General features: G+C 35.3%; 2 protein-coding genes across 3 annotated transcripts; both read right to left on the reverse strand.

Moving 5' to 3' along the window:
* Positions 1 to 68: 68 nt before the first annotated feature.
* Positions 69 to 7,447, reverse strand: LOC114183279 (putative E3 ubiquitin-protein ligase LIN-1). 2 transcript variants are annotated; one of them, XM_028070234.2, is made up of 9 exons: positions 6,805 to 7,447; positions 4,998 to 6,671; positions 4,365 to 4,514; positions 4,211 to 4,238; positions 3,505 to 4,120; positions 2,835 to 2,979; positions 1,718 to 1,936; positions 1,211 to 1,517; positions 69 to 636 (listed from the first exon to the last, which is right to left on the reverse strand). In XM_028070234.2, the coding sequence occupies exons 2-9, from the start codon at positions 6,648 to 6,650 to the stop codon at positions 518 to 520; spliced, it is 3,237 nt and encodes a 1,078-aa protein (XP_027926035.2). In that variant the 5' UTR covers positions 6,651 to 6,671; positions 6,805 to 7,447; the 3' UTR covers positions 69 to 517. The 2 variants fall into 2 exon arrangements, with proteins under 2 accessions (XP_027926035.2, XP_027926034.2); XM_028070233.2 differs by having other exon boundaries at positions 4,365 to 4,517.
* A 1,216-nt stretch (positions 7,448 to 8,663) lies between these two features.
* LOC114185614 (callose synthase 3-like) lies at positions 8,664 to 25,816 on the reverse strand. Its single transcript, XM_028073453.2, has 43 exons — positions 25,658 to 25,816; positions 25,370 to 25,578; positions 25,179 to 25,279; positions 24,523 to 24,650; positions 24,357 to 24,450; positions 24,116 to 24,226; positions 23,920 to 24,036; positions 23,742 to 23,834; positions 22,861 to 22,952; positions 22,592 to 22,718; positions 21,698 to 21,835; positions 21,491 to 21,567; positions 21,315 to 21,411; positions 21,046 to 21,168; positions 20,813 to 20,933; positions 19,312 to 19,649; positions 19,141 to 19,193; positions 18,983 to 19,043; positions 18,459 to 18,540; positions 18,329 to 18,378; positions 18,164 to 18,250; positions 17,597 to 17,731; positions 17,413 to 17,507; positions 17,203 to 17,287; positions 16,952 to 17,112; positions 16,565 to 16,688; positions 16,355 to 16,461; positions 15,986 to 16,124; positions 15,754 to 15,905; positions 14,607 to 14,716; positions 14,378 to 14,506; positions 13,739 to 13,807; positions 13,398 to 13,584; positions 12,880 to 13,030; positions 12,155 to 12,274; positions 11,963 to 12,081; positions 11,804 to 11,887; positions 11,309 to 11,421; positions 10,991 to 11,220; positions 9,693 to 10,493; positions 9,539 to 9,589; positions 9,178 to 9,363; positions 8,664 to 9,088 (listed from the first exon to the last, which is right to left on the reverse strand). Exons 2-43 carry the CDS (start codon positions 25,566 to 25,568, stop codon positions 8,840 to 8,842), a joined length of 5,886 nt encoding a protein of 1,961 aa, XP_027929254.2. The 5' UTR covers positions 25,569 to 25,578; positions 25,658 to 25,816; the 3' UTR covers positions 8,664 to 8,839.
* Positions 25,817 to 27,530: the final 1,714 nt, after the last annotated feature.

Here is a 27,530-nt window from a genome sequence, read left to right on the forward strand (position 1 = left end):
CTTTCTTGATAATATTAGAGCTTTGGTTTAGACAGTTTACATTTGGCATTTATATTTAAGCTACAATATGAACAACTGAAAATGTTTCATAGAATATAAATCAACATAGTAAGCATTCTTTGTTTCTATGTAATGGTTTTGAACTTTGAAGCCAGTCCACATGTGAGAGAGGATCAAACTATAAATTCCCAACTCATTTTTCAACTCCTCTTAACAATGCATCATTCTGACACCATTCTTTATGGTGTGAAGCATGTCTCATTCACAAATTTTCGAAATTTTCTATCCCTACACAACCAACACAAATCATGTGGTTATCCAGTCGGATAAAACATAAAGAAGTTAAGGAGATCCATTTACATTTTTTTCTAGATAAAAATAAACCATGTGGAGGCATTTTCTTTTGGAAAGAGTCTGCCAAAGACATATATACAGCAAAAACTTTCTAACAAGAAAGCTGAACTGCATCAAAATTTGAACTTCAGAAACGAGGAGACGAGTATCTGTTTCTTGAACACTACAAATTCTCTCTAGAAACAGTGGCATGCAGTTGTTTTGCAGTGCATGTTATCTCAGCAAGTCCATGAAAAAGGGGGGCAACATCTTCTGCCATAGTCTTCAAAAGCGTTTTGCATTCTGTTAAAACAATTTACAATGTCTTAAACAGCACAACACAAATTTGCACGCCAATGCAGTTGAATTGGTTATCTAACTAAAATCAACACAACAAAGAATTATTATATGAGAAATTCGGAAAATGGTATGAACTTGCATGATATGAACTTGGCAGATGATTCTACAACAAATAGTTATGCAAAAATGTAGTGTAAAATATTAACTAGTCTAGCTCAACTGAAAGGTCCTAGAAGGACAACTTTATGAAATTTCATTTCCATTATTAAGAAAGAAGAAACGGCATTCTTGATAGGCATCCACACACACAGAGGGTTATTTGAAAACTTTGAAGTGCAAAAGCTTTCACAAAAGTTATTTTTAGAACCTAATTTTTTTAATTTAAGAACCCAAATGAAAAAATATTTTAGTGATCCATTCGGAAATCAAAGACCTATTTACTAATTTAACATTTTTCATTACATCCCATGCCTATCATGTCTTTTCCATCACATTTTAACATCTTAAACGTAACTGCCTTCAATAATTTCAAAAATGGAAAGATTTTAAACAAAAAAAGGTGCAGAAAATGGTGAACCTGATATTTTACTGAAATTAAGCAAAGACAAAGAAGCCAGAGCCCTGAGCTCAAGTTCTCCATTTTCCAAGATTCGTTTCAACTGAGAGATGATGAATGAGAAGGACGGAAGAGGCAATCCAGCACCAAATAGTGTAGATAGTGAAGAGCTCAACCATGTCACAGTTATTAGACACGCCCTCACCAAATCTATGTGCTTACAATCTAAACATCTGGATAAGCTCTTCAAAAATGGGCCTTCTCCATCACCAATCAACGACTCTAACAGCTTCTTTAGCAACTCTTCAACCCTTTTCTCTTCATCTTCCTATGATTGTCAGTGATTTATCAGCCAAGATACATTCAGTGCACAAAAAGTTTATTAAGGCACTGAACTGGGGACTAACTAGTGTAAAGTGTAACATCTTGCTTTTTCTATGTTCTTTTGAGTTTCAATTGAATTTTTTTGGGAAAATGACAAGGTATACTAATTGTGTCGTTCATATGTTAAACAATGTTTTGTCTTACCAATGAAATGTTGAGTCGTTCATCATGATTATAACCTGCTTGTTTTAAGATGCTAGTCTTGGTTGGTATCTTTCCGGTAGAAGAAAAATGGCCACACAAGATTAGAAGTGCTCTGCAACACTTTTCTCGGGCCTTTTCATCGTTTAAGCTGCCATCAAGTGCCTCTGCAATGGCATTCACAGCCACCTCTCTGTATGCGCTAAACCTTTGCGGCTCAACCTGCAGTGCAAATTTGCTCTAGTCTATAAGTGTGCAAGGCAAAAACTGATTTTCTTTTATCACTTAATTTAAGAAAAAATTATGCACAAAAGAGTTCAGAAGAGGGCTAAATATTGGAGGCAAAGGTTGATAGTGAAGAAAAATGCATGATTTTGGGTTAGGTTAGGATTGCATATTCCAAGTGATGGTAAGCACATTGAATAAGAAGAGAGTAAGCATGAATATTCCAAGTGATTGTTCTATTACCAATATCTGACTTTATTTACATCTTTTCCTACAGAAGTTGCAGAGAAGTTCAAATGCAGCAGAATCCCTTAAATGCATTGAAACACAAGGATGGAATGAAAAGTTTCCAGACACAAATTATACGTTACAAGTGATTAAAGGTAATCATTTTATATGTAAATGCACAATCTACAGTATGCTGTTATCAACTACAATTATATATGTCCAGATTTAGAGGCAGTAAATTATGTACTAAAACTGAATACTGTTCATTGCTTTTCCTAATTTAATTTCTACAATTAGTTCAATACAAAAGGTGTGTTGAAATAAGGGAAGTTTTGACAAGTAGAGGGTGCACTTTAGAGGGTAAAGTTCATAGATTTATAATCTTTGATTGGAAATTCAGCTGTTAAGATTTAGTCATTGTGATAAAACACAGGTAAAATTTAAGAAAATCAATATAAATCGTTGATTTTTCAGTGAATGGTTATAACTCTTGACTTTACCTTCCAAAGTTCACCTGTCAAGTTAGAGGAGTCATTTGTTAGTTCTGTTAGATTACTTCATTCACCTTTCATCTTAAAGCAGCTGAGATTATTTCTAATGATTATACAAGAAAATAGACACGAAAGGATTAAACTAGGAACACTGGGGTAACTTTACTTGAGCATACCAGCAGATCAAAGTGTAACAAAAGGACAGCAATCAGGGGCTTTTCAAATGGAGAAGAATTCTCGAGGTACATGAGCAGAATATGCATTATAGTAACTACTTTTTCACCCGCCAAGCCACTTATGAATGATGTAACATCCTTTCTCCTACAAAAAAGTAATCGAGTAATTAATATTTCAAGGGTAGTATATATTAAATGTCCTTAACAATTTTTTTCTGGAAATTTACAATATGCTGATAAATAACCAGCCAAAATGATCCTATTAGTTATCAAAACCATAATAGAATCTCTTTTTTAACTATTTAAAGCACGATATTATTCTTATTCAAGTGGTTTAAATTATTCATCCTAGTTGTCTTCAGTCTTTTAAACCACTTCTAGCGTAAAATATTGCTTACCTTTAGCACAATGTTGTTCTAAGTTTGTACTCAGTTAGCTTCTCAAGACAATGATGCTAGGTGTTATAAATCCAATTTTAGACCTTCGTTCAACAATTTAAACACCTTTAACGTATTCATTTTTAACACTCAATTTGGACATTTAAGATTGCTGCAAACTATTTTTGCTGTAATTCAGATAAGTTTAGACAAGAGTGGGAGTTTCTATCATCGAAATGGTAGACAATTACATCAAAATATGTAATTGAGTATACAAAATTGATAAGGTTCACCTCTTCATTGATAAAAGTTCAATAAGGAATAGTATTGCATTTGTTGTTGGGGTAACCTCCGTGCTGTGAAGAAGCTCAAGAAGACACTTTCTGTTAACATTCCTTGCTATCTTATATATGCAACCAGAGTCTACTTGAATACAATTTAGCAAGAGTGACACCACTTGTAACTTTTCTTCCACATTTCCCTGTTCAAACCTTCTAAAGAGAAATGGAAGAAATCCTAAAGACATGAGATGCTTAACATAAGTTGATTTCTCTTCTGCTTTCAAAGAGGAGAAAAGACTCTCTAACTTGAAAACAGCAGCCTCATCCCCTTCTTTCAACTTGAGATCCTCTGAGTTCTCCACTCTTTGGGAAGCAAGACCAAGAAGATAATCAAAACGTTCTGACCTCCAATTATCAATCAAACGCTTCAAAATAAGGTTGGTAAATGGAATGGCCATGCATTCCAAAGCAATTCCTGTTACAGGGCATGTTCTATTTCCCTTTTCAAACCATGCTTTGATGGCCTCTCTTTCAAAGGTTTGACCTGTCTCTAGGGTGACCGGTTCCTCAAAGAGATTTCCAGTAAGAGAACAGATAAATTCCCGTGGAGTGCTTGGAAAATCTGATCCTGCACCAATATGTTCATGTACAATCCAATTTTTAATAGAATATGCTATCTGAAGGAAGGTACATCAGTCAAACATGTGATTTTTCTCACCTTGAAGAGCATAACTTGTCTTATTTGGCTGCACTTGAAAGATTAAAAATTAGAGAAGGAGATCAGATGTATAAAGTCATAAACACTACATACACAGTGAAACAGTAGTAAAACTGAAAGATTATGCTTCACATTTCCAAAACAAATGTTTCACCTTTTTAAGACCAAGTTCATTTGCTTTTTCATATGGTACAGCATCAACAATGCGATTGTTTAAATTAGTTTGCATAGGGAAAGAGTTATTAATTTCATCACTGACATTCCTTTTCCTCCATTCTTCTGTAGCTGCCATTGAATTTCCTTTCTGCTGTCACATGTCGATGATATATAACATAAGTGAGATGTAAAGCAAAAACAGAAACACGTATGTTAATGCCATTCAAAGAATAAAACAGTTTTTGTAAATTATATACGGTGATTCACTCCTCAACCTATATGACTCAAAATCTACAAAGGTAATGATTCCAAACTAAAACACCAATGATACAATTTCAGAAATATACTATTCAGACTTTGGTATATAAGGTACTGAAGAGGACTCGAGGTAACGTGATAAAAGAGTAATCTACTACAGTGATGCAGATCAAAGGATGAGATGAAAACAGGAGAGGGAGACTACCTAAAAGAATTTATGGTAAAATTGTTTTCAGTTAAGGAACAGTGAATGAATCAACTGGTTTACCCTGTTCAAAGAATAGTAATGAATAATAACTTTACCTACTGACATAATTAACCCTTGCTTGTGATTTTCCAAGGTAAAAATATACGGAAAACAGAAATATCTTACAGGTTTGATTGTATCAATAGCTACACCTTGAGAGAAACCTTCAATATCTTGATCTGTAAATTTAACAGTTTCAGATTCATATGTTAATGTCTGTTTAACAAATGTTGAACCGTAAGAGCCTTTCACGCAGTTGTCTTGGTTACCATCATCCTCAACATCTTTTACTTGGTAAACTCCTGGTCTTCTAAAGCTACCAAACATAGAATCATACAGTTTCTTGCTGACCATTGGCTGTGGTGAGAATGGGTCAATGGAGCTAGCAGACTCAAAAGAATGACCAAGTGAACCTCCCTCTTCACTTCCTGAGACAGAAACTGATGGAATGCCAATTGAAGGAACTGTTGGAGATTCCACTCCTTCAGTAAGCCAATCTTTGTAATATACAGCAAATATATGAGTTCCAGAATCCAAATGCTCATTATACACTTCTTGAAGAAGTTTTAGCCTTCTTGTTTTGTTTGGTGTGTCTACTAGAACTCCTTCTTCCTTCTTGTACCATGCCTTCAAATGAGAAAGTTGTGGAGAAAATAGATGTTTCCACAGTTCAGGCAACAACATCGTCCGTGCCTGAAAGGGTGAATCACAAAACACTTGCAAGAGATGCTTTGCTGACACCTTATTTTTTTTCTGCATCATGTATACCACACTGAGGTAAAGATGAGCACATGCTGACAACTTATAATTCGGAATCCCACACGTACACTCGTATTTCAAATCATTTAAACTCAAACCTGTAATGATACTTAGCTGCATCGTTGTTCTTTTCAGATACATGGCAGATACAGGTTCCTCCACGGATTGTTCAATGGCCTCAATTGCTTGCTCAAGACTTCTTATGACTTTGGTCTGAGTAATTTTCTCTTCTTTCAGTTCAACAAAATTCAAGGAAGAGAAACATCTGTGATGCAATGTAGACCGAAAATCCTCATCTTTTGGAAAACGCTTTATATACCCATTTAGAATGGAAACTACGGCTTGAACAGCTACTTCATCAAGAGCAAGACTAGAAGCTACTTGCAGGGCAAGATTGCTACTTTTGTTCCTGCTGCTGTATTCAAAGCTCTTCTGGGGATTTATTTTCTTTCCAGTTTCGCTCGAATGTCTACGCGTGTGTATGCTGGAACTTCTGCTTTGCACCTTTGCATCCTTGACAGGCTTTTTCCCCCATTTTTTTTCCTCCACAAGTTCATGGAAATTATTTTCTTTGCCTCCTTTTGAAGACACTTCTTTTGAATAAGTATCTTCAAATCTGCTAGCGTCTTGTTCAATCACCTCAGTGATTTCATCCCTTGGCATGTATTCTGACGATTTGGTAGGAACTTCTTCACTTGAATCAGTATCTCCAGAAGAATTTTTCTCGGCTTCAACCTTCAACCGTTCATCCACTTCTCTCAAAATAACATTATCCCTTGATCTTGGGTTCTTTGCGGTATGAGTGTCGGTTTTCAAACGCCCACTTGTAATCTGATATCTTGAGGCATCAGACTTTTGTCTCTGCGGTCGAATTCTTTCACTTGATACACAAAGTCTACCTTCCATAGAGTAAAGAGGTTCACTTGAAGCACCATAGTGGAAGGAGGATCTAGACCTTGGCACTCTTCTGATTCCTTTGAACCCCTCCTCTGCAAGAAGCTCTTCCAAAGATGAAGCCATTTATGTATGCCCTCTCCGCCACTATTAAAGGTAAGAATCAGAAACATTCAAAGCGAATCATGCTTATCAACTAGAAAACCAGCAGGAACTGAAAAAGAATAATCAGAACAACCATCAAACATTTAAATATGCATGCAAAGCAATAACAGGTTACCTGAGTTTTCTCTCTTTTTTGTTATTTGCCTTTGTTGATTTTGGTTTTAAACAGCTTAAGAATCAGACTTTTTCAACAAGCATCACCAACTGAACGAATGAGCCTAACACCACCGGTTCTTGTCATATTAAAACCGGCTATGCATACAAAGTTCATAAGAATAGACAAATATGAACGAATACGAACAAATTAAGGAGAACGATAGAGATGTTGACTGGTGAAAGGCCATGAATATGAAACATAAATATACATGGACATTAAGAGTTCAAACAAGTTGATTTATTAAAAACAAAGTAAGAAAGAACAACATTTGGCAACACGAGTCCAGTGGACAAGTGAAAGGCGACAAATGAGAGAATGAGAAGAGTTTTGAGTGTCTGACATTTGAATGTTTCAATTCAAGAACGGTAGACATTGTCTTTCCTTTTACCAATGCAGGCCTTTTTGTTGCCTTGACAACATCATATTCTTTCATAATATTAAGCACTATCTCCAATTGGACTGCCACATTTTCCGGTCCCACCAAACTGCTTTTATCTTTCCACACTCTGTCTACTTTCCAATTGGAAACATCAATCTCACAAGAAACATGATACACCAACAAAGTACGGCTCAGTCGTCTCCCAACAATTGTCTTCTACTATCCAAAGACAAAATCCTCAGTGTTCACGAAAAAAGGGAAATCATTGTGTTAAAAAAGTATTTCAAATACACACCATAAAGGAAGTAGTCATTATAAAACATGCAAAGCTATAATCTTTCTTTCTAGAATGATTCTTGTTCTTTTTACTTAGATGTTTTAGTATGTTTGGTTCTGGCATGAGCTTCTCTAAGTTCATTGGACTAGAGACTTATTCCAGCTGCAATAATGTGACGATAGTAGCTTACTTCAAAAATATTTATACTCTATCTTTTGCAATGGTTTAAATTATATTGACATCTTTTATTTGTTACATTAAGCTCCTTAATTGTTTGAAAAATATTAAGGAAAGTATGTCAAAAGTAAAAGAAAAAAAGTATTTATTGTGAAATCATAGTGTAACTTATTTTTACTAAATATGTCTCTTTTAATTGGATAAAATAACCTTTTAATCATTGGCTGGTATCTTTTTTTTATATGGACAAATATTAGTTCTAATGAGAAAAGTTTTTTTTTACATGCATATATATACTAATGTGTTAAAAGAAAAGGGTTATATGCATAAATCTTGAAATTGAGCATGGCTATACGCTACCGAATTTTTATACTGAAAGTCATGCAAGTTGTTTCAACTCTTCCTTCATTATATCATAATTGAATGCTAAATTAATCAAGGAATACCAATCAGCCATTGTCTTACCAATTTATTTTAACATTAACAATGTCTTACCAATTTATTTTAACATTAACAAGAATGCATTTAGTTTATGGTTTTACACTGGATCCAAGTAATGAGTAATCTACTCTAAATTTAGTTGCCAAGGGACAATAGGATGAGTTAAGCGGTGACAGTTTGTTTTAATGGTTTTTAAAAAGCTTCCATTTTAGGCTGTTTCTGCCAAGCATATTGTCGAAGCGTACGAAATAACTCTTGTCGACAACAGAGGTTACCGATTTGCGGTAGAACACTTCCCTCTTCGATTTCTCAGGTTGACACTTTCAACGCTTCAGGAAAGATTCAAAGACAACCGGATTAACCATTTCCATTTCTATAATATTTTTAATTACAAAAAGTCGGGGACTGATGATTAAACTAACGTATATTGTACAGAAGAATTGATATTAATAAATCATATCTCCTCTCAACCATTCTATATTATAATAGTAAACTAATTACTAGTATGATCGATCGATCTTTTCGATTTTGTAGGTGAAAGACTTGATAACTTGAATAATTGATGATGATAACTTAAGGTTGTAATGAAAGCGAAGAGTAGAATCTGTGTGATTCATAGTTACAACTACTTACAATTGATACAGAATATCATCTTGGTGCAGCTAATAGCGCGACCAAGAAGTTGGGGCTCCGAATATTAAGCCATCATAGTTAGAAAACTATTCCTTGTTGCGAGAAGAGCGCTCCTTTCTTTGTCCACCAAGAATACGAGAAATTTGCAAACCTCTGCTGAATGCTTGGTTGAACAGCATACGGGTTTGAAATTCTGAAACAAAAGGAAACCAAGCCAGAAAAGCAACAGGAGTGAACAAAAGCAAACCCATCACAATCTCATAACCTCGAGCAAGAGTTTTCACTGATCCCCAAAACCCAGCCCGGCGTACTAAAGGTTTTAATGCTTGAGCAATCTGCAAGAAATCAAAACCACAAACAAGTTGAAGGCAACATATATAATGCAACTGAAGCACACTATACTAAAACATTATATACACTATACCTGCAGCATTCCCCAACCAGTTGGCATGAAAGCAAGAATGCAAACAACAATGTCCTGCACTGTCATATGCGGAAGCGCAATCAAAATGACTAGAATCGAGACAAAAGTGAGGAATATCAGTCCCTTGATTAGTCGGAAGACGAGTTGAAAATTTGCACTGAATTTACGCCTCCCAACAGATACCGTCTGAGAGACAACAAGAAAAACAGAATACCAAAATGTGTCAGACCATAGAAATTGCATTTTTTTTTTCAGGAAAGAGAAGCGAACAAGCCCATTAGTGCGATTCAATATTGTATACTGAGGAAGAATAGAAATACAAACATGCCCATACAATATACTCCCAGAGCTTGTTACTAACCTTCATTACAAACAATATTACAAATATCACCAACCACGAAATGCCATAGACCTGTAAGCCAAGGAAAGGTTATCGATAATTCCATTCAGCTTACCAAATTATAATTACTGAGATAAAAATGCAGGAAAAGATAACAGCTTAGGTTAAGAATTACCAGAAAACTTTTTTGGCCTTTCTTCGTAATATTCAAGTGATATACCAGACCATACTGGTAGATAAAAAATCGCAATGATAACAGTATCTCTACTATGATTCCCCGCATTCCTGAATATTGGAGATGCTCCTGTTCCTCTTCCCACCAAGATTCCCAACTTTTTTCAGGTAGAACACCTATACCCCCTCGATTACTAATCCATTTATTCCAATCAGTCCAATCATCAACGATCTTTTGCCATTCAAACCCGGAAGGATTGAACAAAAAAGGAGCAAACAGCCAGGTACCCACCATAAACCACATTGATGCAGTAATCAAGATATATGCTACAGCACTTCTGTAAGAATGACCAAAAATTTGATAAACAACAAGCAGTATCATGAGCTCAATACCCTTGACGAAGTGGCTACGAGAGTAAAGTCTGTAGTTGTCAGCAAATTTAGCATGGAAAACCACAAATCCTCGACCAGTTGGTCTATATTTAGCACCTCCATGCAGCAATGTTCTTCCAAAATAATGAGTTTTTGTCCCAAGTGAAAATGTAAAGAATACTGGGGCCAGCTGCAGTTGCATTAATATGAACTCGCTGAGAGCAGTTCGGAAGCCCCTCTCCAAACCGATTTCCATCAACATGGGCAGGGCCATCAAAACCCCAATCTGAACAAATGACTGAGAAGCAAGAGCTACTTGAAGAGGCTTATTGTCTCGAATGGCTTTTTGAGTGCTCAGACCTTCTTCAAGCCCACTAAGAACAAGATAAAGGCGACCATATAGGAATATATACACAGTGAGAACAGTTATCTGCATAAAAATGAAGAGGGGAAAATTTTCAAAATTCCATGGTATACAACTTCAAAATTTGACCATTTAGCTCATTTTATCAAAAATATACCCCTCCTCCCCCAGCCTAAATTAGGAGGCACAAGTTGGGTAGGTAGTTCAACCCCGCAACTGCCACTTTTCAATCCCTTTGGATTCCAACAAGGATCTTGCATGTTGAAAAAATAATAATAATAATAACTTTTAGAAAGTAAATTTTAAGTTTAATTCAATCTCACATAAAATGACTTATAAATATTTGTACTTACTTATATTATACTAAATTTGGTCATATTTTAGTTGGTATATCCAATACCCCCTCCCGCACAGAGAATTAGACATTTTAAAATAAGTGAACTTTAAGTCAAACTCATTCTTACATACTATAATTTGACCATATCTCTAGTTGATGTGGGATTTTCAACAATAATAATAATCTACATAATATGCAAGTGAAAGGTAATTTGGTGATAACGTACAAGGGTACTGAAATAAAATCCAACTGTCGTGAAATAACAAGACAACATTCTGAAGAAGTCGAAACGGTGCCCAAGTCGATATACATCTCGACTTAGTGTCTGCTCCCCATTGCCATTAGCTATTTTTGCTTCAAACATAGAAATCTGATTGAGACCCACATCTCTTCCCTTCCCTACTTGTATGTACTCATGGTGAGTAACATTTCCTTCTCGTAGGGTAGAGTTGAAGCCTAAAAATAACAGAAAAAGCCAAACCAATAAAGAAACATTCAATCAAACAAAAGTAAGCAAACAATCAGCAATTGGAAGACACAATACCAGCAAAAATATCTTCACTTAGATTGATAACCTTGGAGGCTTTACTCACACCCCCTCTTGTGAGGTGAAAAAGTCTATCAAAGACATCAGGGTGACCATAATGGAAACGAACCCTACATAAGTAGAGAGTAAAACAGTTTAGACACTGCTATTTATTTTTACATACTGCCAAGAGAGTAATAGCTTAACTTCCTACATAAATCCAATGTATTAATCAGTAGACCAAAGCCAGTCAAAAGCAATGCCTTAAACCAAGATGAGAGTGATTTGTTACTCTCCACCCTATTGACAAAGAACAAATGACAATTATCTAATAAAATCTATCTACCAATTTCAGACATTTAACATTCCTTTTCTATTTATGTTTAAGAATTCACTCTCTATGCAGTTAGCAATTCTCTCGTGAAAAACTGGAAGTGCATTTCTTCCAAAATTCCGTCCATATTATCCTGAACCCAGAAAAAAAAAAAAAAACAGTAGAACAGAACAACTTACTTCAAAGGATTAGCCAACAATCTCTGACCAATTGTCACAAAACTTGTCTCCTGATTTGACATGAACCATGCGAGGGAAGAAACACTGGAGCCAGAGCCAAACACTAGTTAGAAACACACAAAAAATTGTATGGTTGCAAATAGACCAATACAGATTTACCTTCCGGTAAAAATATGCTCCCTAAGTCCAAGGATACTAGGAAACCGAACACCATCATGCTTTTTAAGAAACTCTTGCAGCAAATTTCTCATTTTCAAAGCTTCTTCCATGTAGTTATCCTATAAAATGTGCAACTTAATCACATGGCCTTAAGAGACCTCACAATGATGAGCACATATATGATCATCATACCTGGTTCATATCTATTGTTTGCAAGCCCTCTCCACGTGTGAAAATTATTGCATGATTCTGATTTTCAGGCTTGCCCTCACCCAAAATTGCTGGTCCAGGAAGCTTTATTTTATATATAATCTGATTGAAACAATCAAACAAAGTATATTACTAAAAAAGTGAATGATAGTTTAGAAAATAGTCAAGGTTAATAATTGCATTTAGTTATATAGAAATGGCTCCGCCATTTTTTCTTAAAATTAAATAACCCAACAATTGCCTCCTTATGTAAGGGCGTATTCAATTTTATTTCCAGTGTTTGTGTAAGTTAAAAGAAAAAGGGGGCCCCCATTGTTTCTTCCTGTCCTGAATAAACTAAAACAGAAACATGTGTTCCTTTATAGAAGATATTCATATACAAAACAGGCATTTGACACCACACACTCCGCACATTCTTTTCCTTATGCAACCAACACGTGTCATGGCATCAAAAGATTATCAATACTCTTTCGCAATTTGCTTAAAACCCAAGATTTTATGTTTGACATACAGAGGTATTGTGCAACCTTGCTACAACCCTAGTTTTTACATTCGCTTTCTGTCTGAATGTTTCCTAATACTACAGGAATTCCTGCCGCCCATCTAGTTGAAATTTCCATCCGTCTTCTAGTAGAACTTCTCCAATCAAAACAAAAACATTACTAGTTGGGAAAAAATAAGTAACACATTCATCAAAATCCAAATACCTGGTCCAGATTCTGTTCAGGCTCTGAAGCACTATTTGATTTCGGCATTGCCTTAACCAAGCATGAGTAATAAACCTTGTTGATCTTTTTCTTACTGTCTTTGACAGGTTCCTCTACCTCATCAATATAGGCAACTCGAAGAGACGGATATCTGCCAAATGTAAACATATCAACTAAACACCCTTCTTATTTACCTCATATTTCTCTCCTCTGCCAAAAGGATCATTAATGAGGAAGCTCTTTTAGCCAATGCATTGCACTGATTCTTGCGCCGGTTTTAAAAAAAATGCTATATAGCTAAAATTGAAGTCGATATTTCAGTAATTTCATGAATGTTTGGGTTTTAAGCTACTACTAAGTCAAAAGTTCTTGGCTGGTATGTTCATAGGGATGGGTCTTGGGGAAATGTAATAGAAAAAGGAAAAGCTCCCAAAACTAACACCTATATACTTCAGAACTTCTGTACAGAGATTCTACTTTTAAGAAAGAAACATAAAATACTGAATTCTATTTTTTACCTTGTCATAAGCCTTAATATGCCCTGTGCAAGAGGAGAACCAGACCGCTTGTGAATGCCATATTGTTGACATGATACCACGTATGTGAATTTCATATCAGCTACTGCTTGACATTGTGTCCATAATGACCTTTCACCCCTTGAATTGTCATCTGAGTTTTCTATGGCTTTATAACCTTCCATCAAATCTGCCCATTGGTAACAATTCAGCCACACGAATCAAAAGAAAAAGACCAAAAACCTTAAAACAGTATATTTGAATAACTAATTAACTGGGCGGCAACTACAGTACATATAAATAAAGAAATTTCACTTAATCATTCAAAAAAGAAGGAGCATTACCTTCATCTTTCGCCATATCAAGAAAAGCCTGCAGTTCCAGAGCCTTTCTATAATACATCATACCTCTTACTGCATTAATTTGAATTTTATGTAAGTCAATTGCAATGATATATTACATTCTTCAAGGAGGCTAAAACGTAACTGCACATAAGTAAATAGAATATATGCTAGTATTAGAGATTTGTATCTCTAAAGTATTAATCTTCCACTGATTTATTCAGTACATAGGTTTCAATAAAATAACTCTAGATAACGAGACATGAGTTAGCCATGGTGTACGTGAAAGGGTAGGTCCCCTTTTCTTCACTTTCTATAAATAATGTCTTTGGGGCAGACAGAAAAGACTTGAGTAGGAACACATTATCTTATAATTGAAAGTTACGCAAGGACAGACCATTCCAAGGGAAGTTGTAAACAGCATTTAACAAGACTCGAAGTCAACTTGAAGAACAGTGACTTCAAGAGGTTTGTATAATGAATATTGTCTCATTAATTTGGTGTCGTAATTTTCCGACTGCGATCCTAGAGAACTAGGTATTCATGATGAATGAAAATTATTTAACACTAACCACTTGAAATCATAAGTGTATGCACAGGGGAGGGGTGAAAGAGAGAGAGAGAGAGAGAGAGAGAGAGAACCAGTTCTGGTCAATGTTTGCCCTCTATATGATGCCCAAAGCCGAAGGTCTTCTACTAACTCGTCAGATTCACTCGCTTTAATATCCTCCTCAGTACACTTCACACGCTCAAGAAAATTGTTCCACTCATCTGTTGCATTGATAACCAAAAAGGTATAAAAGAATACATTTGATATCCTCAGAAATTTTTATATTTATGGAACGAAAGAGATTTGGGAGTATTGGCAAACCAGGAAAAATCTTTTGCAAGTAGAACAGTATTGAAACACCATCCTCATTAGGTGAATCCAAATCTAGTAAGGAAAATAGAACTTCTTCTGTATAGTATGGTGTCAAAACCCTATAACCAAAATCCAATAACTAAATTAACAATAAAGATATAAACACACCAAAACAAAGGAATTAAACCATTTTAAACAATGTTTAGTGCATGATCAATATACTAACATTTGTATATGGGGTATAATTCAAGCAGATATACTACAAGATAAAATTCTGCATTCTTTAGTCAAACACATCGAAAAGACTACCTCGTGCCCTATATATAAGAAACAAATACATAACTCACAACACGAATACAAATAGTTTAGTTAGTTCATTTTAATTAATAAACTCATAAACTTAGATTTCATTCCAAAAAGAGATTAAGTGATGATTACATTCATCCACTTTCGTGGGAAATGAGTGGATATTTCATTAGTAGACTATGTAATAATTTAAGAATATAAAAGAAAGTTAGCAGTTAATTCATTTGAAAGTGATACCATGTTTCTTATAATTAGAACCAAAAATTTACTCTAATTTGTTTCTTACATAAAGATGTTTTTTCTTCCTTACTAATTCTACTAAAAAGAGAAATGCGGATAAGACATCCTTTAGAGCATATTCAGTCATGGGTTAATTTATTAAAAATCACAAATTCAATGGGTATCACAACTTATTTAATGACTTGATCTCCAGCTTTTTCGTTTTCCATAAGAGAGGATGTTTCTTACACCCCTCCCAAAAGAATAATTCTTGAGAACATCTTTGAGTAACCTGGACTAGCCATTCAATTGTATCAAGTCTTTCATTCACAACATTACAGTAGTCCATAGGCTTTTACCATCTAAATGCAAGTGCTCTATGAAATTAAAATACTGGGCATCACAAACCAAAGTGAAGAGTTACTTTAATTGTGCATCCTGTTAGACGTTAAAAAATTTAGGAACTTTGACTCTCCAGTCAATAATGCAGGGGAAGGAACTGACTAAGATGATGGAAATCACATCAAGAGGGGAGATTTCTGTATTGCAAACAATTGGTGATGAGGCGCAGGCAACAATAAATTACAACAATAAAGCATTGCAAAGTACTTGGGACTAAAAGATTCCTTACGAGAATGAAAGCATGTTGCGAACTTTTGGTGCCATAGGCATGTCCATAAACAAAGAATTTGAGAAGAAAGAAATACGCCTTCTTGCTTCTAAGTTAGATGGCACATCCATGGCAGATTCTTTTGTCGTAAGCAGCAAGAAAAGTCGTTTAATCTACCCCAAAAAGTGTAAACATGTCATTAAAAAAGCACTTCATTTCAACTTTTAGCAGAATAATTTAATTAGCAACAAACCTTCTCTGTCCAAGCTGCAGTAACTGGTTCGATTGGAAACTTGATAGCTCCTACAGATGCAAACAATTGGTGATGGGGCTCGGGCTCAAGGTGAAGCATCCCCTCATGTCCTGTACCACCATGGGTTGAATCCACCAAACTGAAATAATATGGTTATAATCAAAATCAGGGGAGGGAAAAGGATGCAACTAAAAGATATGGCACGTGTTTGGTATTGAGTTTGAAAGCCAACATGTACACCAAATACATGAAAATTAAAAGCTAGAAATACTAGCCTCTAGGTTAAAAGGTAAGAATATGACGTGCACATTTTCTAAATGAACACATGAGAAACAAGATAGCAGAGACAACAATCTATGTGTACATTACCTGAATATTTGATCCTGCTCCTCCATCATTATATCTCTCGTCACAACCTCCAGCATGTCCTGGAATAGAATCACAACTTGGTCCCTATCTTTTGGATCATTATCCAGCTACAATAATTAAAATAACTTCGTAAGATTTTGACAAATATACTAAACTGTCACAGAGAAACAAAATGTACAAAAATTGCATAAAATAGTTCTGAAATATTACCAAATAATTTATTAGCTGAACAAACTGTTTATAGAGGTTAGGAAGTGCACTCATTCTGAATTCAACAATCAGTTTATCTGATTCTATATGTTTATCCACTTCATTGAACATGTACTCTATAACCCTGAAATAAGCAACACAACAAAGTTATAAACAAAAAATAGATGGACACAACCTTTCAGAAGTGAGTTGAACTTGAAAAAATACATCCACAAGGTGATAAAGCTTCAAGAGATAGATAGATAAAGAATCTTTCAGATTTTAGTTAAGACTTGAAAACATTCATCAACCAGAGGTGATAAAGCTGACTATTTCCTAGAAATAAATATATTTGGAGCTAGGTGGGAATTTTACATAGACCATCATTCACAAAGTACAACTACTTACGCTGTTTCCCGTTCCCCTTGAACCAACTGCTTAATAATGCTCTTAAATGAAGCATAGCACTCACGGACAGCACAAGACATGTAGTTGTCAGCACCAATTCTTTTCTTTAGCTCTCTATCCTTTCCATTGCTGTCCTTAGCCATATCTAGTGCAATTGGGATCTGAAAGGCAAATGGCCACAAACGCAGTTACTGAATGATTAGACATGGAAATGATAGTAGCAAAGTCTATCAAAGTGAAAATGAACAAACCTTGCTAGCAAGTAGAAACGGGGGCCATTGTATAAGATCCAACTGAGTATCAGCCCAATATGGTACAAGCAAAAGGTCCATTTCCCTGAAAAACATAACCACATTAACACGTACACTGTTGAAAAAATACACAACTCCATTGATAGATTGATTGATCAAGAGATAAATAAGATCAAGAACCACAAACATATTAAGTATCCCTCACATTACCTATCACTAATAAGATCTTCTTCCCTGAAACTAGTAATTATTTGGTTCCACAGTTGTGCAAACCTTGCAGCCTCCTTCCCCTTGTTAGATGAGATCTGCATCAATCGATCAAGTATTGTAATTCAAAGTTATGCCATTTAACCTGAAAGCTAAATTAAGTGATGATAAAAGTAAAACAACTAACATTGGGAAATCTGCGGGACAAAGTGGCCTTTAGTCCTTTTTTCTTTGGCTCACTTGTTTCTTCAGGAATCAAACTGGCATTGAAGGCACCAGGCAATGATTCAAAACGAGACCTTAGCATTCCTAGTGTCCGTATCTGATATCAGGATACAGGATAAGCAGTAATGCACAATAATTATTACTTAAAAGAAATAGATATTATATTCAAGCACCATGCAATGATTCAAAATGAGACCTTAGCATTCCTAGTTTCTGTATCAGATACCATGATACAGGATAAGCAGTAATGCACAATAATTATTACGAAAGTTAATCAAAACAAAAAGGTTCAATCCCATAATTAAGAGTCTAAAAGTCAATTGACTCAATTAAGAGCAACTAAAAGTTAGTGGGTAGTCATTCAGATCTAGCGGTTTCCAGATATAAGTAATGGAGTAACAATACCTTCAAGATAGATTTTCCACCCAAGTATATCAAAAAAGACAAAACAATGAATTAACATGAAAAATTAATTATCCAAAACAACCCACAATCTAAGTGACAACAGAAGTGTGGACAATATGCTAACCTCCCCAAGCCGACGGAAGGCACCATAAATACCACCAAATAATGTTGAGAATATGGCATACCAAATTTGGGTATCCATGAAGTATACCTGACAAAAAAGAAATTATACAACTACACTACTAATGTTTAAAATAGGATATAAATGAAGTACATCATAAACCCATACCAGGATAATTGGCGACCAAAGTGCAATTACAACACCAATATTGTTCCTTGCTGCAAAACATACAAAAAACTTAAAAATTTCTATGAAAAAATTAACTAAAATGAAAGTACAAACATTAAAGCTTACTAACCATGAGGAAAGAATTCATGCCACTGGAAAGTTGTGATTTTTACATTCATTATAGCTTTAGTAGGTCCCACGAGAGGTTTTATCTATGGACAGATGGAAGAAGGTTAAAACATGTAAAAACAATTGACTAAAGACCATTATGAAAAAAAGTCAAAGATCTGAAGCTGGAAGATAAGAGAACCTCCTAAATAGAAAAGAAAAGAAAAATAATTAATTATTCTAAAGATGTAATGTAAAGGTATTTCCCTGTGACGCTTCATTAATGCAGCACAGATTAAGAACAAGTAAAATTCATTGACTATTACAGAAAATGCAGCTAAAATCCCAACTAAACATCATTCACAAAAAATATAAAATTAGAATTCAATAATTGTTGTAACAATGAGACCAAGAACCCAAAAAGAATTGACTATATTTCATAACCATCATTATGTGAAATTGTGAAGCTAAATATGCAAATTCAAATGACTTCCTGCGACAACTGAAAGAAATGATAGCTTATACTAAGAGATTAAAATGAATAACCTCAATATAGTAACTAAAAGCCAACTTTGTAATTATGAGAAGCACCCAAAACATTGTGTACCTGACATCAAAAACGTTGATAAATTAATATCATATGCTAGGCTTGTCGAATTGTACCATTCACATATAACAGAAACTATTCAACTTAAACTTCTTACTTGAAAAGGGAAAATGCGCTCTCGTGCATTCCTCTACCAACATACAAACGAGGCTGGCAATTATAAAGCATCAGAAACACCAAGTTATTACAATACTAATATCCCAGCAGCAATGACACAATAGTTCTTAGAAACAGAGAAAATATAGTAAAAAAGATGGTTATGGCCTACCTGTGACCACCATAACATTAGCATCACAACCCTATAGTTTGACCTCTCGAGATGACGACGAATAAAAGGGATCAGAAAGAATATTGCAGCAAGCATATTCGGTGACAGGTAAACAACAACAGCCAAAATATACAATGAAGGAGCACTTGAACCACCACTTCCAAACCAACTTTTAATGGTCTGAGCAAACCCAGGAGGATTATCCCAAGTATATGCATAAGTAACTGACAGAACAATCACCCATGCCGCAGCTGAAACAACTTTTAGGACGTATCTTAACTTCACATACAGCGACATACTCCATTGTGCTTTCCAACTTAGGATCACATCAAGAACAGCTGTCATAGTTGGGGAGAAAATATTAACAAGAGTAACAACACTATATGAAATAACGAAGCATTCCTACTCACTCCTATAATACATTCTCAACACGAAGAGAAAAAAACAAATGAAATAGATTTTGACTCCCCAATACTCGTTTTCATTTTCAAGACAAACCCAATCTTAACTCAACATATTATATAAACTGTTCAGCCAAGGAAACAATGTGCATACCTTCAATTAGCCAAAGTATTTACACAAGTAGGTCATTTATTTAACAAAGAAATGTTGAAACTACAACTTAAGTAAATGAATACTCCAAAACACTTGAGCAGTTATACAGGAACAGGATGTTATCGAGTGACAAAGATAAAAAAACTAAAACAAGACAGCACACAATGAACATTGGGAATGATGGACTATTTCAAAGTCACAGCGCCCATTTGGCTACCACATGAAAGCAATTCCTCTTACAGCAACACAACCAATATACGATCCATAATTGAGATTAACTTGGCACAGCTAAACTATGTTCAAGTGCTCAGCAGTTCAAAATTAATTCTATCAAAATCTATCCAACTTAAAACCAAAGAAGCCCTCAATGGTTTTCAAGCTGAATTGTCTCAACAAGGGCATTGGATCATGTGACAGCTTGATACAACAAGACTATACAACAAAACTGCCTCAGGTTAAATATAAGAAACTCCTGTAGTGCACTTCATGTGACATTTGCTCAAGAGAAGTCTTCCAACCTCACAGTAAATCAAAGAAACTCCTCCAAACAACCATTTGCGCACCAGAGGCCTTCTCATCTCTCTGTTGTAATTGTAATGCACTTAAATAAGATGTTTGGATAAAGTTTTAGCTGAAAGATGCTAGCCTTTGGCTACTTTGCATCAATCTTAAAACTTTTGAGAACGGACTACTCATCCACTATGTAGTAAATAAAAAACTATTGACTTTCACTGATTCAATCTTGCTATGGAATTTATAGCTTTGACACGTGTAAATAATGAACAATGCAAAACGTAGGAGGTTAAAGTAACAAAATAGATTACAAATTCACACAGAAACAATTAAGCTAAATGCAGAAAGCATATGCTATATTATCAAAACAAGGTAAGCCGCAATACCATTATTGGAAATTGAATGCAAATGCAACTAATTGATTTTTGCCTACCTTGCCCAAACTTCAATATAGCTGCTGTTATAAACACACTCAACACCTTCTTGAACACGTCACCATTAAAGATCACACTTGGATCACCACCAGGTCCATTCCAAGCAACAATAATCATAGCCTAATAAAAAAAAATAACCTTTTTCAGAGATAGACTCTATTCTGCAAAGCATTGAAGGGAAAAAATAACTGACAAGGATGGAGAGCAACAAAATGCAAAGAATATTTAAAACCTGTAAACACAGAATGAAAAAACTCCACATTCGGTCGAAACTCCTGAAAATATGCCAAAATGATCTTATCTCAACAAAATTCACTTTCCCAACCCATCTGTCTCTGCTAGGTGGTTTGTCATCCTGTACATACAAGTTACAGCAGTAAATATAACATGTAGCTACAAACATTCAAAACAGAGCAAATGCACAATTTCATTTACTGCGTATATAGAATCATCAGAAGAACCTAATATAATCAGGACAGAGTCTAAAGTTACAATACTTACATTAGATTTATCAAAAAACAACTTTTCAGAAGAAGGCAGGCAAAAGAAATCAGCATCAGCACGCATAGGCCAACCTAACCGAAAACAATCAGCAGACCTACAAGTATGTTTTTAAAAATTAAATCATTGACAGGTACGACAGTCAATACAGAGAAAAAGTAAAACATTAACCATACCAAAAATATTCATTTAAATCATCATAGTTCCTCCATTGTGAATGCTTTGACCGTCCCTTTTTGCTGCGTGCAGCTTCCTTTTGACCAAGAAAATATCAATTTATTCATCAATGTGAAAAATGAATGAAAATAAGTTTATATGGATCTGACAGCCACAAACAGAAAATGAAAGAAGGACATGCAGACTGCAATCAATGCAAGAAAAACCTTAGCAATCACGTCGTAGATAGGACTGACTACTTTCCCTAAAAAAGCTTCTTCTTCACCTCCATAAGCTGGCTTCACATTCTCTCCAGTCATTGGACTGACATTACCGGCAAGCATACCATACAATTCAAAAGCCATCTACAGGAACCATATTGAAAAGAACCAATTCATGTCAACATTCACAAAAAGTAGCAAGTTACCATCAAAGTCTCATTCATTGACAACCAACAATGCGTGAGAACGTGAGTAAAACCCAAAACCATAGGGAGAATAACACACACATGCACATGGCCTCCTAAACAGTCACGAAATTAGATTATGCAACGCCAGGAAAAAAATATAACAAAATCACAACATGACAAAAAGCATCTATATGATGACGACATGTTTCAATGCAAACAGTCACAGACAGACATTACATATAATGAAGAAACAACAATTAAAGATATAAACCATGGGTAATGAAACTTACATTCATTAAATTTATAGTGTCAGCAACTAATGCCGGTATTATAATACTCTCAATAACTGTCTTGCTTAGGTTAAACATCAAGAAAGTATAAACATCAGCTCTCCCAAAAATTTATTCCATATACATCTAAAACAGCATCTGTTAGGTTTCTTAGAGCTAGAAACTCAAACCCTCGTGCAAAACACACCCACACCAACCACAGAACAGATACAGAGAAAGACTTTTATTTTTGTTCCTAAGTGAAATCTACCGAAAAAAGAACAGGCCCACACAGATATATGTAGGGATCAATATGCTTGATAATGAATTCACACGTCATTGCGTATACAAATTAGCTTTTCATTGCAAATGCATCAAAAACAACCAAACATGCTGGGAAAAATAGATAATCATCACAAATCTATTCAAGTTACAATGCATACATGGTGATATATATAACAAAGGCATTCTGGCATGAATCGTAGGTTGGCAGCTTCACCCCATATTAGAAGATACAGTCCCATATATAGTAGTTTACGCTGCTGTACTTCTTGCTGTATGGTAGGTAACCTGCCAAATGCATCCACAAGACATGTTACAAGGAGAACTTAAAATACATATTTTTTCATTGTAGATGAGCAAAGCTATGAGGTGCCAGTCAGCAAAAACACAGTATAATATTTATCACTCAACATAAAGCAAAAACACTCACCAAAGGCTACTTTTCCGACCCAAATACTTGCACCATTTTTTGTAATTCTTGAAAAGTTTCTTCATCACTTCTGTCAGAGCACGTTCATCCAACTAATCAAACAAATCAAACTAGTCACAAGTAGATAGAATATAAATTACAGTATTATATTTATATTAATGATAAGTAGGTAAAAAAATACTAAATGGTGTTTGTTTTATTTTCTTCAATTTTTCTAGATGTTTTTTCACTAACAATTAACAAAATATCACCTTATTTTCACTTTGTTGCCTCTAATCAAGGATATCCAAAGGGAGGAGTGAAAGCAACAAAATTTAGGGACTGTTTCCTGTTTTCACAAATAATTACAAAAATGTTACCTTGTTTTCACCTTGTTTCCTGATTTCAAAAATTTGTACTAAGATGTGGTGGAAACAGGATAAAATAAATAGGGAGCATGTTTTTCACCATTTACAGTACAAATCGTCAAAAGCAAGAACCAAAAGTAAATTAAGGTTCATTTTTGTATTTAAGTACGAAACAGTACGTGAAAAACGAAATAATGCTCTAATTTCTCAAACTCAACAGCTCCCTAGTTTTCACCATTTCCTTCCCGGTATCATAGAAACAAGAAACAATGAAAACAAGGATGAGTTTTCCTTAGATTCTAAGGGAAAAATTATCAACACAAAAAGAAAAAACAAGTCAAATGCTGCCTAGTTTTTTTTGTTCATAATTCACAGATGAAGATTGATTGCCATCAGAGATTCAGAACGGAATGTTTATGAAATGTGCGGGACCTCTGACTCATAATAAAAGAAATAAAGTAGGAAGGCAGAGGATTTGTAGCATGAAGAAAGAAACAACAAAAGAACTATCCGTAAGTTCAATTTAAAACTGACCTTTGGTTGCTGATCAGGCTTTGGAAATTGTCTTATGTGAACATTAGCAAGCAGTAAGATCAAATGCTCTCTCTGATTTGCAACATTGTGTTTCTGCAGTACGTATAAAACTATATATTAAAACCAAGAGGAGGTAAACAAGTTCAATTCAATTACATAGTTTCTGATTGTGTTATACCTGAAATCCAAACATTGACCCAAGCCAATCCAAAATGTCTTCATCCTTTTTTTTCTTGTAGTCCTTAGGCCATGGAAGACCCCTAGTGTTGCGAAGAGCATACACAGCAGCTTGGATCTATAAAGAGTAATAAATAAGTATGTTTCATTCTAAGTAAAATGATCAGAATTACAACGTATGGAACTGAATTTCATGCCTCGGGAAATCTCATTATAGCCTGGTTAGCACTGTCGGGATCAAGAGGAAGAATATTGAAAGGAACTAAGATCTCAGTTTTCTCAGCAACTTTATCTTGGGTCTCCAAAATCTGTAACAATGGCAATGGCAATGGCAATGGCAAATCAATCATGCGTACTAGTAATGTACCATCCTGTAAAATCCTAGGAAGAAGGGGACCCCAATAGAAAAAAGACATCTAAGGAGTCACAGAAAATAACCTCACGATCAACTTCCATAGATTGTGTCATGTTAACAGCCTTCAAAACCTCAAAAAGAACATTAGCTGTGTTATATGCCTTGGTGAGCTGCGCACTGAAAGAGACAAACTATTAGTCACACAATAGCAGGATAACATGTCAATAGAAAATCATCTAGAGAATCTACCGGTCGGCTTTATCGGCAGCTTTATTTTGTAAAGCTTGGATATATTTTTTGTAGTAATGCTGATAAAAACTTTGCATCTCCCGAGCATCGCTCTTCTTAACCCTTCCTTTCAGAGTAGGATCATTTTCCTAACAATTATGGAACAAAATGACCAAAATAAAACATAGAGAGACTCAGAATGAAGTCATTTAAACTAACACACAGGATCATAAAATTCATACTGGCAACAAACAACTCGTTCTACTCATACATGATTCGTTCTGGAGACTTTAACAGCTTGGATTTCTACTGCTGTCATCTTTTACGCGGATAGAAAGCATTAAATCTTAAACATATACAGAACTTTCAACTCGTGCTGATAAATTTATTCTACGGTCCCACGGATAAGAAAGAACTGGGCACCATCAATGATGACCGATTTCCACTCTTAATTAAAGAATTTCCATAGTTCATTGATTATTTCCATACTTTCTTAACGAGAACAGCAAATGACACACGCATACACAAGCACAGAGCATGTGTACGAGATACATTTCTTCAGGTTAGCCAAAATATTTAACGACAATTAGTGCGGAGGATATATTGGAGGAGATCAAGTGGGAAAGAGTGTATGCAGCAGAGGCGGAAAGAAATGAAGTAGGAGAATGGTTAGGTACTCTTTCAAGGCGTTGAAGAAGTGCGGTCTTGAATTGGCGAACACCACGACCGCTTGAGTTGGGATCCAGCCTGTGAGCTTTCTCAAAAGCGTAAAAGCGGCCTGCAATGCAAGATCAACATAAAATTGACGCAAAAATAGAAGGAAGGATGATGAAAGTGGAAAGTGAAGAAAGTGAAGAAATAAACATACAGAGATAAGCAACCCTGGGATGAGTCTTTTCAACTTCGTTAGCGACACGAAGAATGGGCGCAATTTCGACGAGAGAGGAAGGCACGACCTCACTGTCAATGACCGACTCTCCCAAGTTCCCGGCTGTCTGCGTCCGTATGATCCGCCTGGGTGGCGGCGCCTCAGACGACGGCCCCGCCCCTCCTCTGGAGGCCGACATTCCGACCACACTGTGTAGAGAAAGAAGAAAATGGTGATGATGAGTAAAGATGCAGAAGCATAAAGGCGTACGATAGAAGAAAAAGGTACCGAGCAGAGAGAAGGGAAAGCTGAGATTCGGATTCTGATTGGGAATGGGAGAAGGAAAACCCTAGCACGGAGAGTGAGTGTTGAAGCCAAGGTGCTTCGAAGCTAAGGAAAAGGTGAGTGAGAGTGAGAGTGAGTGAGGAATTGAGATTTGTATGAAAAAGAGAAAGGAGTTACTATTGCCAGTTGCTGACATATGCTTCGCTGTGCTGCACTGCCAAACAAACAGATACTATTTTTTTTTCTTTTCTTTTCTTTTCTCTTCTTTTATTTTCTTTTCACCGCATCATATTTTATTATCGTCAACTTTCATGAAAGACAAAGATTCCAAAATACACTTAACCTTATATTCTTCCACCCATAAAATAATATAATCACGTAAAAACTTTTTTTATACCATTTGAATTGTGTGCTTCAAATGTATGACATTATTTTCAATTACTTTATAACAGTCAACTTTGCATGGAAACAATTCGTGTTTAACTAAAATGAACTTCAAAGCTAATATTTATAACATCAATAACAAAATTTATGCTAGTACGTTTATGTTTATTTTATAAACCTGTAGTTTTTTTTTTTTAAGTAACGGATATATTTAAAGTTTTAAAATAATTTTGTGAAGTCTAACAAAATTTGTAAAATACAAAATTTGAATCTTTTTTGCTCAACTTTTGGAGGTAGCCCCATAAAGGAGATAACCGTCGTCATTAAGCCTTTGTTCACTTCCACGAATTTGCTGTTCAACAGAAGCAAAGACATGAATCCCAATTTTATAAAGAACAACATCAAGAAAGTTTAGAAATGTAACAAGTCAAACTAAAACGTATCATTAAGCACCTTGCGCTGCTTCTATATTCTTCTTCGAATATCAGCAACCTAAAAAATCAACCAATAAAACTAACAATCCACAAAATAATTCCTCGATTTAATCTTTCATTTCGTTTGATTTTAGGTATGAAGCCTATGTCATGGCAGTCAAATCTCTCTTTTTGAAGAGAGCTTTAAGTCTTTAGCACATCAATAGATATTGCACTAAAATCATCTGATTTGAGCCCACTTCCATACTCATTGAAATAGCAAAAAATCACCTTTTTCACTGTCACTTTCTAAAATTCTTTCTGATACATGCTCCGAGAGGGTTAACCCCTCTATTAAGATGAGCTAAATGGTCACCCCGACAAAAAGAAATTTTAAAGATCCCGGGATTGCTTCAATGGCAGAAACCAGAAGAGTGAATTAAGCGATTGTCTTTTGACATGGTAATTGGAATCTTCCCTCAACTAAGGAGGGGTGGGTAGGCTCAACTCGAGGCTCGATAGCATTTGACGCAAAAGCAACCACACATCAGGAACAAAAAGAATATTCAAGAAACACAAAAGAACTGAAAGAAAATCAAATATTCTGGAAAAAATAGTATCGTATCTTGAGGATTCACTCGGAAAACAGAGTGAGTCTTGACGTTAATCTTCAACTTCATCTTCTTCGAGTACGTTTCGGTTTTGGATTCTTCCGATTCTCCCAACACCGCACGCAGCGCGAGCATGAGTGAGTGGTGCTTCTTTTGGAGGAGAAGCACACACAACACTAAGTCGACGCGCCACGGATTTGTAATTGCTATTCAACGATACCCAACCCACGTATATATAGGTACGTGAACATTGAAAACTAGTTATCCAATGCGAGCACTCCCACGGTAAGAAAAACTCTATCCACCTGGCATTAACGGTTAATGTCGTGTGGTTATCTATCCCTTTGATTTTAATATAAGTTTGTTGAAATTTATTACAAACCGGTAGAATTAATTATTACGATAAATATTCAAGGTAAAGGAAAAATAATTTTACTACAATTTGCGTAAGTTTATAGCATTTTGACA

Source organism: Vigna unguiculata, chromosome 5 (genome assembly GCF_037176805.1).
Source record: "Vigna unguiculata cultivar grain cowpea cultivar isolate G323 ecotype 2 chromosome 5, ASM3717680v1, whole genome shotgun sequence".
Taxonomy (NCBI): Eukaryota; Viridiplantae; Streptophyta; class Magnoliopsida; order Fabales; family Fabaceae; genus Vigna; species Vigna unguiculata.

Bases quoted from the DNA above. Each gene is read 5' to 3' on its own strand.
- LOC114183279 (XM_028070233.2), bottom strand. From the start codon at position 6,650: ATGGCTTCATCTTTGGAAGAGCTTCTTGCAGAGGAGGGGTTCAAAGGA. The intron at 4,518-4,997 runs GTAAGATATTTC...GACATGTGACAG, and splicing joins CTATTGATACAATCAAACCT to CAGAAAGGAAATTCAATGGC. The intron at 4,239-4,364 runs GTGAAACATTTG...TTTCAAGTGCAG, and splicing joins ATGAACTTGGTCTTAAAAAG to CCAAATAAGACAAGTTATGC.
- LOC114185614 (XM_028073453.2), bottom strand. From the start codon at position 25,568: ATGTCGGCCTCCAGAGGAGGGGCGGGGCCGTCGTCTGAGGCGCCGCCA. The intron at 11,422-11,803 runs GTAAGTTGTTCT...CTACTTATGTAG, and splicing joins TTGTTGGCTAATCCTTTGAA to GGTTCGTTTCCATTATGGTC. The intron at 9,364-9,538 runs GTTAGTAACAAG...GTTGTCTCTCAG, and splicing joins TAATATTGTTTGTAATGAAG to ACGGTATCTGTTGGGAGGCG.